Here is a 12,644-nt window from a genome sequence, read left to right on the forward strand (position 1 = left end):
GGGCGAGCATGTTTGGTGTGACGGGGATTCGAACCCGCGACCCTCAGATTACGAGTCGAGCGCCTTAACCACCTGGCCATGCCGGGCCCTTTAATATATAATGGAATTAAAAAACATATTTAATAAAGGTTTACAAATGGAAAATATATGTAAGAACATTTACTAAAATTTAATCTTACCCCCACAGATGCTTCTGGATATGACGGGGCGGCAATAGGCTTCTTGTTCAAGATGGGTGCCATCTTTTACAGTTCTAACATACTAAAAATTCAAATACAAAAACAGTATATCAAACGAAATATAATTTTAAAACACAATACATCACACTGCATTCAAAATGCAATCTTATAATTTAAACAAACATACTCTGTACCCAGTAAATTTCTGCTCTCCATGTAAAGTTATAATTTTCCTACACTGAAACTGTATTTCTGACAGGTAATTACTTCCACTCACAATCATAGCTATTCTTGTTCAGTGCAAAATTTTTTTCACATGCCACAAGCCTTTCACTCCCATGTACCCCTCAGTTCACATGGTTTAACTGAATCTTGCATGGAAATTGTTATGCAACAAACCTCAACCAACAGACACACCTCACACACATGTGACTAATGTTACTTCCTCTATGCTATTCTACCTAACTATCACTTCAAGTTTAAGCAGAAACCTAAGCACCAGTTGACAGTGAGGAGGAAAGGGTGGGATGTGTGAGAAGTAAATATCTGTCTGAAATATATTTTCAATGTAGTAAAATTATAACTTCCAACAAATTACTTAACCACTCACATACATAGCTAGAATCCCACACTGAATAGGTGGAGACAATAGAAGCATCCTTCAAAAGTGACTAAAGGACATCCTTCTGAGGGTGGATTATATTTGGGAGATTGCACCACTTCTGTACCAGGTATACTCTTTGCACAAATGTTGAAAAGGTGTGACAGATCCAGGTGGAAATTTGTGAGGAGCATATCCCAAAGGGAGATAAAACGGTTGAACAGTGATCCAAACCACAATATATTATCATTTCAATTTCCCTGATGATCAGAATATGGGTAAAATAAGGGATATGCCCCAAGGTGTTGAGTGACTAGGGCATGACAGACCATACATGGCAAGTCAACTGCATCCAAAACATGACCACCAGGAACCAACATCTATGTAGGTGTAGGACAAGGGTTATATTGTTGGTAAGACAACTAGAATATAAAACTCAACCACTGGGATCCAACATCCATGTGGGGTAGGAAAGAAGATCATACCGTCTTCACCTCAAGTTCAGCCAACTGATGGGAGAAATCCCACCACTGATCAGGGAATAGGGCACATGTGAAATGAACAAAATACAAATATATCCCAACATCCATGTGGGGTAGGAAAGAAGATCATACCATCTTCAACTCAAGTTCAGCCAAATGAAGGGAGAAATCCCACTACTGATCAGGGAATAGGGCACATGTGAAATGAGCAAAATACAAATATATCCCACTCAAATGAAACAGGCCAGACAATCTCAAACACAGTAACATCCTCAGTATAAAGATGTCAAGGGTTAGTGCAAGAGGAAAAAGTGGAGCAACCAAATAAGTGCACCTATCATGACCCACAACACCAGGGCAGTGCACCCAAGGCAAAATGAGTGAGGAAACAGGCATCCCCTGAACACATGTATGAGAACTTATGGTGATTGGTTCAGCTCTAAATCCAAAACTGAACCATTGGGAACCAATTTCCATGCAGGGGTAAGATGAGGGATCCTAATCGAAGGGGTGAACTGCCAGCCCACCACATGAGTGAATACATCATGTTGATTGGTTCAGTTCTAAATCCAAAGCTCAACTGCGAGGAACCGACATCCATATGGGGGTAGGATGAGGGATCCCAATCACACGACATGTGTGAAAACATATTGGGATTGGTTCTGCTCTAAATCCAAAACTCATGCATGTAGGGGTAGGATGAGGAACTCAATTGCACAACATGTGTGAGGACATGATGTTGATTGTCTCAGCTCTAATTCCAAAACTCAACTGCTGGAAACCGACAGGGATAAGATGAGGGATACCAATCATTATGGTGATCCACTCCAAAGCTACATCCTTCCCTCAGATAAGCCGATGTACAGTTGGAGCATCTTTATGGAGGATATCCATCTACTACACCAGCAGAACACCACTGCCCTACTCTCAACGGAAAGGAGTCATTATTGATTATATTGTATGTCTCAAATTCAAGAGGATACCTCCATGATCCATCACCCCAGTGGCTTGGAACTGGAAATTGGTGAGGACTCTTTTACTCCACTGGAAGAATTGGGGGGAGAAAAATGTGGTGGATAGTCTGGAGGAATGTTCACATTGGAGACAATGCAATGGTTGGCCACAAAACCCTCTCTTGAAAAGCAGATCAAACCCAATTTATTAAATCTAAGCAATGGCAGGGATAGGCAGCAATTTCCTTCTGCTTTACCCTTGAAATGTATGGGTCAGAACGGTCCAGGACACAGGCATATTTATGAAGCAAAGATATCACAAGGAATAATCTATGAGCAATCTTGTGGAACACCCCATCTCTAACATATATGGTAGTGTACATTTAGTGGCCCTGGAAATTATGAAAGTGAAGTCAACATGGCCTCACAGTGCAAATTTGAGTATAATTCTAAGTGATTGAACCTGGGCAGGCACTACTCACCACAGAGTGGGATCCAGATCAAAACATGGGACAGGTCCCTAAAAAATATATATAATGACAGAAAGAAAACTTACCCAATTATAGTTGCACCAAAGTCTGAAGAATGGCAAGAGGTGAAAAACAATAACCCAACAAGAAAGAAACAGCAACACAATGCATCTAGTGAGAGATGAAAGTGTTTGGAGTGGTCCACATGCTCGCTTGAAGAATTTCCTCCAAAGGACGATGCAGATGAAATGCCAGGGAAAAAGTAAAGTGCTTAACTCTTTCAGCATGAGCTCGGTCCCTGGGACCAACCTTGTAACCATTTCGTGCTTGTTATAGTTTTCATGCTATAACTTTTAAATTAATATGTGAATATTAAAGAAATTTGGCAGATTATCAGTAAACTTTACAATGCTTTCATATGCACGATAACTCATTTTTTTATTAAGTCTTAAGGTTTATAAAGCAATGTTTTTCTGATGTCTTTTTTTTATTTTCACATGTTGCCTATCTAACATGCAAAATAATATTCATTTTAAGATTAAAAATACTTTTATGTTTCAGAAAATTTTGAAATTTCATATGCGAAATCTTTATAATGTCGAGATAGTTATCAAACATTTCTTAAGAAAAAACTTTATATTTTATCTGTTATTTTGAGTAATTAATCCCTGTATGGGTTCGGTAGATTTCACCAATCTCGCAACCACCATAAAATATTAGGAAATAAATATAAATTATGCCTCTTTCATTCTAGAATGAACACAAATTATATTTTTTTTTACATTTCATCTTTTATTTTCACTACTGTATCTCTGTACGGGTTGGGTTCATTTGACCAACTTCGTAACCTGAATAAGTAATTAGGAAAAAATATAAATTATGCTCCTTTCATTCTAGAATGAACACAAATTATAACACGAAAACATAAATGTTTAGACTTAATAGCTTAAACCTCATAATATTATACATTTATATATATTTATTATTTTTATAATATTAACCTTTCAGCCGTGCCTGGTTAACAATACAGAAGTTACAATGACACGGCTCATATGCACATATGTTAGTGTATCAAATAACATAACACTGACCATTCGTCTGTGCAAAGTAACTTGTCTTGGCTGTCTTTTAGTAGACTAGTATTTTATAAAATACAGTCAAATTTCAATTATTATACATTATATATGTATATAGATTATTGCTATGTTAAAATAAGTTCTTAAACTTATTGTTCTTAAAACATAGAAGAGTAACTAATAAAGTAAAGTAAAGCAAACAATTATCTCTTCTAGTTACGACCTTTGTACTCGGTTGCTGCTTGACGTAAATTGCACATGGAGGATATGAAACAAAATATTTTTTTTAGGTTTTATATATACAGTTGAATAATTAAAAAATCATAAATTACTACATTAATACCATAGAATTCCACTATAATTTATAAAGCTTAGTAACTAAGATGTATTTAAATATAAAAAATATGAAATTTTGAGCAGACTAAAGACACACCCTACCTTGTTGAAATATTAATTCAAAAGAAAGAAATAGTGCCAAGTCCATTAAAATAGATGAGAAAGCCACTAGGGGGACATTCTGAGCTTCCGATTGGTTATTCATGTCATTTATAGAAGTGTATATAAGGAAGTATTTCCAAAAATGGAAAGGGGTAGGCGGGATGTTTGATTTATTACATGAGCAATATCTTAGCAAATTGAAAAGATAAGAGGCATTTATTTTATATTCTAGCTTGTTAATATTGGTAATTTGAGTTTCTAATTCATTTGAAACTAAAGACTTAGTATTTTGACTTCACAAACATCTGATTTGAACCAGTGCTGCATTAAACGTACCAAGTGACACAAAAATCAATGTTTATCTGTATTTTTTTTAACATTTACTTGTAAAGTAAGAAATTGAGTAATATATAGTACTAAAATATGAATTATAATCTACAGTTTGATACTAAACTTATTGACATCAAATCATGAAATAGTAGTTGAATAAAATTTTGAATGCAAGTCAACAAATGAGATGACATGGCCTTTCACCCATGACCTCTCGAAAAGGGTTAATCTGATGGGAAGACACCTGGAATAATTGACAGTATAAAGTAGACAAGGAAGAAGAAGTTAATCGAACTTAAAGCCAAAACCAATTGGTAAGGGTGGAAGGGGAGAGATCACGGACAGAGACAGAGGACAGTTGCCAAGGGATGAATTGGCAGGAACGAATATGACAGAAAAAAGCCATGCAGGGAATATAACAATGAAGAGCATGAATTGGACATAGAAGTCTATGTGGATGAGACCTGGAACAGAGGTGGGAAATGGAAGGAGGAAAATCAGTGAGGAGGAGGAATTACCCTTCCAAGCCGCCAAAGTCTTGGGAAGGAAAGATCAATCTGGGTAAAGGAGAAGATAAGAGGAATGGTTCAGAGTACGTGAAACATCAATGGGAAATCTGGCTGATAGCATCCACAAGCCAAAAGAAGGAAATGTGCCTTAAGGGATAAATGAAACACGGAACAAGAAGACAAAGGTTCAAAGGGAGGTAAAGTAAGTCAGTGAAGCATCACATGGACATCCCAATCCAGAAGGGTGCATGCCAGGGAGGTCGACTAAGCCAGATGGAACATAACAAGAGTGATAAGGTATGGGAGGCAAAAACTTTATGGTACTGGGAAAAACAAAATGTGTAGGTTAAGGCCAACTAATAATCTGCAGTTAAGGAGACCAAAGACCCCTGACCCAAATATCAACAGCAGAAGACATTCCACTTTCATTGATAATACTCAATGGAAGAAGGTCAAATGAAATGTGCCAACAAAGAAGCTATTCCCCATGATAAACTGAATCTCCTCACCAAGGACTGGATAAAAACCAGGCATAAAGATAAAGAGTAGAAATGGCAGTATGAACTACCTGGGACCAAGGTTGCCATAGAAGGGATGGAGTTCTAAGAAGAGACAATGGTGGAGCAAATTGAATCTGGAGCAACCGTGGAAACCATGACAAGGGCAGCCAGTAAGGGGCAATCAGAAGGACTTGACATAGAGTGGAGTGGATGATAGAAATCACCCTGGGAAGGAGTCAGATAGGAGGATATATATAAAGAAATTTGTCTGTCCAATCTTGACAGAATGCATCTACAGCCAGAGCAAGTAGATGAGGCACCAGAGACCAAAACAGAGGTAACTTGGTGTTGAGGATAGTGGCAAATGCATCCAGGTTGAAGTACCCATCCAAGTGCATAACCACTGGAAAATTTGAGGATCTAGAGACCACTCTGTCAAAAATATTTTGCCTGGGTGGAACATATGATCCGTGACAAGGTTGAAAGCACCAGGAACATCACATGCAATTAGATGAATACTTTGTATGTGGGCCCAGAAAAGAAAATCCAATGTTTGACAACAAAGGGGATGTGAACAGGTGCCTCCTTGGTGATTGATATATGCCACTGTAGAATTGTCTGTATGGATCATAATGAGAGGACTGCTGGCAAGATGAAGAAAATGATCCAAAGCCTGATGGACAGCAAGAAGCTCCAGGATATTGATATGGTAAGACCATTAACCTGAAGTGATTTGCTGCTCGACCCCCGCTGTGAAGCAAAGCATCCATGAAAATATGTAAATGCAGATGAAATGGAGGAAGCAGAACCCCTGCCAAAGCATGAACCTTGTCCATCTACCAATGCAGATCATATACAAGGAAAGGAGGAAGGGTAATAGGAATATCCAAGGGACCCTGAAGGTTCCATTGGTCGTAAAGAGTCCATTGAAAGGCACTTATATAAGCTCAACCCATTGGAATAAGTGCTGTCATAGAAGACCACATTCCCAAGAGAGATAGAACCTTGCAGGAAGTAAGAAAGGGAACAGTAAGGATGTTGATGACTACCAGCTCCATCAAACAGAGTCAAAGAGAAGGTTGAGTATCACAGAAAAAGTGTTGAAAAAAACATCCAAATCGATATTTGGGTAGGAACAACCAAATATCAAACAAATGACCTGAGCTGCTTCCAAAAGAAGCAGATAAGTTTGTCAGGTTGGCTCCAGTTCGAAATGAGCCAACAAAAGCCAATCATCCATGTTATGGTGGAAGCACAACCCTTGAGCATTTATGAGTCCAGCAAAAGCCTTGACCACCCAACAAAAGACAGCTGCTGCCATAGCTAGTCTAAAAGGTAGAATGCAAAATTAATAAACCACTCCATGATGAACAAACCAATGGTAGCATCTTGATTGCTGAAATATAGGAATATGGAGATAAGCAATCAATATGTCGACCTTGGTCTTCCATAAACCTGGAGAAAAAGCCCACCTGAGGGTGAGAAATGACTCCATGGTAAAACAAGGTAGCACAAATAAGCAATTGAGTTGTGACAGTCTCTGGTTTTCTTGGAGACAACAAACAGCTTGGAATTCCAAAGAACTGCGAACCACAGGTTTGATGGCATTCAGAGAGAGAGAAGATCCTGCACTGCCTCAGACAGATGTTGACATGTGGTAGGATCCCAAGGCAAAGGAAAAGAAAGGGTATCAGAGACAACAAAGGAGGGGAAAGGAAGTTCATAACAAGTCCTTCGATTAAAACCTGAAGGACCAATAGATCCCTGGTGAAGTGTCACCATAGATGAACAAATTGGGATAAAGAAGCCCCCACCGGACCTGAAACCCACAGGGTAGTCACTGATACTGTTGGCAGCATGACACTCGGCATCAAATAAAATGATGAGAAGAACATTTCTTAGTGGAAAGAACAGGTAACAGATGGGAAGATTTGGGACAGGGAAAAGAAATATTGGATGGTCGAGGCTCTATGCAAGAAAAGCGATCAACCAATGAGGAAAGAGTTAATTGCTGTCTCACAGATTCCACTCGTGATTCCAAGTTTGCTGGAAGATCCCCAACAATGACTAATTGCCGATAATTCCAAAGTCCCCCCCCCCCCCGAAGCTTGAGTAATTGTGCCAATAGAAGGTACAAATGGTAACTTGCACTTCATCAGAATTCCTAATGAAAATGAAAACCAAACACCTGTGTTGATAAAAAAAAGAAAAGTGTTGAAAAATGACTAAGTTCCGTAACTGGGAAGAAAATTCAATACCACAACTAAATGAGGTACAAATTAAAACTAGATAAAATAAATAGCAAACTTGAAAAATAATCAGTATAAAAATTCAAAATTCAAAGAGAGCATGAAATAAAAATCCAAACAGTAAATGATAACTAGTAGAACAGCACAGAAGAAGTAACTTAAATCATGTGTGCGTGGGGTGCGTCTATTGGTGGAAGTTTGTAGCATGATAATTTGCATGTGAGATTTAGTTAAACCATGTGAACCGAGGGGTACATGGAAGTGAAAGGCTTGTGGCATGTGAAACAAAAATGTGCAAATAGAGGGCAGAACTGAACGAGAATAGCTATGTATGTGAGAAGAAGCAAGGTGCCTTGTCAAAATTACAATTTAGCCTTCACTTGAGCTAGAAAGGCAAATTATTATTGTAAGACTTATGCAAGTCCATAATATTTGATAATCATACATATAATATTAACTGTAATACAGAACAAAATTTCCATTTTTACCCCAAACTTGGTCACCAGCAATGATTAAATTAAGCTCTTTGGAAATAATAGGACACTGGTAATTTGCCAGTTTTTAAACAAATAATAATCTAACAAATTAGTAGTATGCACAGTTGGAGGTGTAATGAATTTGAACTATATATGTAATTTGATTGACTAGAAAACTAGTCTTTGGAGAAATTATATTTGGATGTGATTACTTCTAATACCTAACATTCATTTGATAAATGTACAAAACAAAAGTTTAAAAGAGCTACACAGATGATTCTTTAAGCATAGTATAATTGCATCAGTAGAATTCATGTTTTCAAAATTATTGAATAATTGCTTCTAGGAAATAGTGTTTATTACTTGATGCATGAAAAAACTATTCACAACCCTACCTGTCTTTATATGTATTCTTACGAAACATAAAATAAGTATTATTTATTACTCATTATACAACACGTTTCATTTTCCTAACACCAAAATGTATGTGATTTTTATGATTCTTAACCTCTTAACGTACTACTTTATATTTCGTATCATTTAAATACAAACCAATGTTGGCATACCTTTTATTTGTGTATGAGTGTTTGTATACAATGAACAATTAATGTCTTAAAATAGACAACTGAAAAAAAACTGTTAATCTCACCCAATCACAAAACACATTTCAATCTCTTATGAACTTTAAATATTTGCCAAAATAATTTAATTTCATTCACACCTTTTTACTCAGAACCTCTTCAAAGTGCTCTTGTAGACAAGATAAACAGCATCTACAATTGTGCCTCTTTCCTACAAACAAAAAGACATTTTTAAGTTCCTTAATAAAAACCATTCTCAATGTTAAATAATAGTTACAATTTCTAAGAACTATTATCTGAATGATCCTTACCAATCACTTTTCAATATCTTATTAACAACAGATGTCAAGCTGATAAGCCTGTGCCATCAAACATCCTTCTTCAACATTTTCTAGATAGAAACCAAAAAGCAGTCTGCAAGCCAGCAGGAGTTTCCCTACTGAACTATCCAGCACCTAAAAGTGATTGATAAAGCCTAATCATCTCTTAATTTAGTTCTTTAGTTTTAAGATAAGATCTCAAAATCTTTGTTAAAATTTATTCTCAAACAAAATGCTAAAAAGTCATACATGCTTTGCACATGAATAGGGTTGCAAAGTTTCTAGGAATTTTGAGAGCAATAAATTTCCACCAGCAATTTTGTAAAAATATTGGAAATTTTCTGAAGTATTCTAAAACTTTGTGAATTTCCATTTTGTAATGTTGAACAGATGAGTGATCTTAGATTAGGGTACTCAGAGAAACTAAGTTGTTTGTGAAGAAAGCAGAAACACACACTAAACAATTTTAAACATTGGTTTTAAATTATATGAATGCTTTTATTATTTCAATTTTTGAACACAGTTTTGCTTAACGTAATATTCATAATAATGTAAGTCATTTATAAAGATACTAGATACATCCAGCATAAAATACTATAGGTGACTGGTATGCTGCAAGTACTGGTCAGTAACATGTCATGTTAAATGTAACTTTTTTCTAATATACCATTATTACAAAACTGAACAAATCTTAGCTTTCATATAGCAAGGCCCAAAATATTACATTCCCGCATTCCCGAAGAACTTAACTTCACTTGAGGAATTTCATCTTTTTAGTTGGCTTTCCCGATCAGGAATGCACGGTCCATCTGTATTGCTTTAGTTATGACCAACAAAAGTGAACATATTGCACTGATTAATCATGATAAAATGCAACTTTACATGAGAGAATGTAATATTCCTGATAGCTTTCCCTTAAATGAATGTAATTTTATTTCATTATTTCTATCCCTGTAAAGTTAGGTGTACTGTGACCATTACTTAAAACAAAGCAACTGTCTGTATACATAGGGCCCTCTTAAATTTACAGTCTATAAATCTACGTTTCACAGGCATAGTAACTGAAAAGTCTCAAATGTCATAGCATCAACTATTTAAATGGTAGATTTCATGGTGGTGTAACACAGGATGAAAGTTAATCTTTTAAAAAGGGAAAAAATTTAAACTTAAAATCTTGAAAATTTTCAATTAAGAAACCATGTAACTGCAGAATAATTAAATAAATACAACTAAAGAGACATTTGAAGTAAACCATTTTAAATCAAAAACAGGTTATTGCTTGATTTTTGCATTTGCAGTTTAAAAAAATTAACACACATTCATAGGTTTAAATAATAAACTTTCACTCACAAATCAAATCCTGAAAAATGCATTTGTTTTGTTCTTACTATAGTTCTTTAATTAATATATTTGCAAAACTGTTGTAATAATTTGTATTAACAGCTCACAATTTTCACTTGCATAAAGTGAGGGCAGATAAATAATGGAACAAATGGCAGTGTAAAGACGGGCAGAATTTGAGAGGTGGGATAACCATTTGGCAAGTACATTATTTGCCAAAACTGCAGCACAGGTATTGTTCAGTCAGATTCTGATATATTTATATGATTATACTATAGACAGAATTTCACAATGCATGCAACATTTCACAGTATCTACCTTTTTCATGACCATTGTATTATATTATACATAGAAGCCAAGGAGCAAAAAGAGAAAATAACTGTATTTTGATTATACAGAACAGTATTCTACCTGATTAGACCTGTCTATCATCAAACAAACTTTTGGAACATTGACATCTGCTGCCTGGCAGGTGCAATGTTCTGTGTGACCTTAAATTGGTAAAATTTAATTGCTAAGCTTAACATAAGATTGCAAATTTTTTACCTATTCAAAATTCCTTTGCAAACCTACACATGAAGTATTGACCACCTTATTGATATTAGTCTTGAAGTGAAAGTATCTAGGAAGTATTGAAAATAAAAATAAAAGACATTAAATGTTTGTTCTGGTGCAAGACCTTAACTTGATAATCTGAATTATATGTAAGATATTCTACACATTACCAACTTTGAGGAATTGCTTTGATACCCTGCCATTAACCCCATCTCTATGGGTCTTCCTATGGTCATGGGTCAGAGGTCATTTCATCCTGTCTGTTGACCCACATTCAAACTTTTATTGAACTTCTATTTTATGAATGTATGTCAATAAGTTTGGTATCAAGTTGTAGATTATAATTCACATTTTAATATTATACATTATTTAATTTCTTAATTCAAAAGTAAATATTAAAACCCCTAAATATCGATTTTTGTGTGTCACGTGGTATGTTGAATGCAGCATTGGTTCAAATTATATGTTTATGATGTGCAAGTAGTTTCTTACAAATTAGGCACTCAATTTACCAATATTGACAAGCTAGAATATCAAATAAAAACCTCCTATCTTTTCTATTTGCTGAGATATTGCTATATGTAACGAATCAAACATAGTGGCCCCACCCACCTCTTTCCATTTTTGTAAACACTCCCTTATATAAACTTACTTCTGTCTTTGACGTGTGAATAACCAGTTGTCAGCTCAGAATGTCCCCTAGTGGCTTTCTCAGCATAATTGAAATATTCAGCACCAAACTTGTTCTTTTAAAGCTTGAATTTGAAAAGGTAAGGTGAAACTTTATTGAGCTCGAAATTTGATAATGTTTTAGACAGCTTAGTTACGAGGTTTGATAGATTATCTTGGAATTCAATTGTATTGATATAGTAATTTATGATTTTTGGTTATTTCAAAATGTATATATAAAACTTTAAAAAAAATTATTTCGTTTCACGTCCTCCGTGTGTGAAATTTGATAAGAGTTAACAACCTAAGGCAAATGGCAAATGAGTACAAAGTTTGTAACTAGAAGAGATAATTGTTTGCTATACTTCTTTATTTACTGTTCTATGTTTGAGAAAAATTAATTTAAGAACTTATTTATAAATAGTAATTTATGTATATATATGTATACATACATAATGTATTATAACTGAAATGTGACTGTATTTTACAAAATACTAGTCCACTAAAATACAGCCAAGACAGGTCACTTTGTAAAGGTCAGTTTTATATTTTTAGATACAGTGACATCGGTGCATATGTGCCATGTCATTGCTTCAGAAATGTTAACCAGGCATGGCTGAAAGGTCAATATAATAAATGTAGAAGTATATATAAATGTATGATGTTATGAAATTTAATCAATTTAGACAATACTTGTGTTTTCATGTTATAATTTGTAGTCATTCTAGAATGAAAGAAACATAATTTATATTTATTTCCTAATTATTTATTCAGGTTACGAAGTCGGTCAAATAGAACCAACCCATACAAAAATACAGTAGTGAAAATAAAAGATAAAATATAAAGTTTTTTCGAAAAAAAATTTATAATTATCTGGAGGTTATAAAAATTTCACATGTGAAATTTGAAAATATT

General features: G+C 35.1%; 1 protein-coding gene across 4 annotated transcripts in view; it reads right to left on the reverse strand.

Moving 5' to 3' along the window:
• The window catches only part of LOC106472614 (actin-related protein 8-like), a 47,474-nt gene that overhangs the window by 31,596 nt on the left and 3,234 nt on the right, over nt 1-12,644 (reverse strand). For 2 of the 4 annotated variants that reach the window (XM_013933265.2, XM_022401161.1), the window contains exons 3-4: nt 8,985-9,055; nt 180-261 (exon numbers count right to left, since the gene is read on the reverse strand). In XM_013933265.2, coding sequence (XP_013788719.1) covers nt 180-242 — 63 coding nt within the window. In that variant the 5' untranslated portion in view covers nt 243-261; nt 8,985-9,055. Of the gene's footprint in view, nt 1-179; nt 262-8,984; nt 9,056-9,155; nt 9,300-12,644 lie in introns of all 4 variants that reach the window. The other 2 variants (XM_022401163.1, XM_022401162.1) reach the window with 2 other exon arrangements.

Source organism: Limulus polyphemus, unplaced genomic scaffold, assembly GCF_000517525.1.
Source record: "Limulus polyphemus unplaced genomic scaffold, Limulus_polyphemus-2.1.2 Scaffold5467, whole genome shotgun sequence".
Taxonomy (NCBI): domain Eukaryota; kingdom Metazoa; phylum Arthropoda; class Merostomata; order Xiphosura; family Limulidae; genus Limulus; species Limulus polyphemus.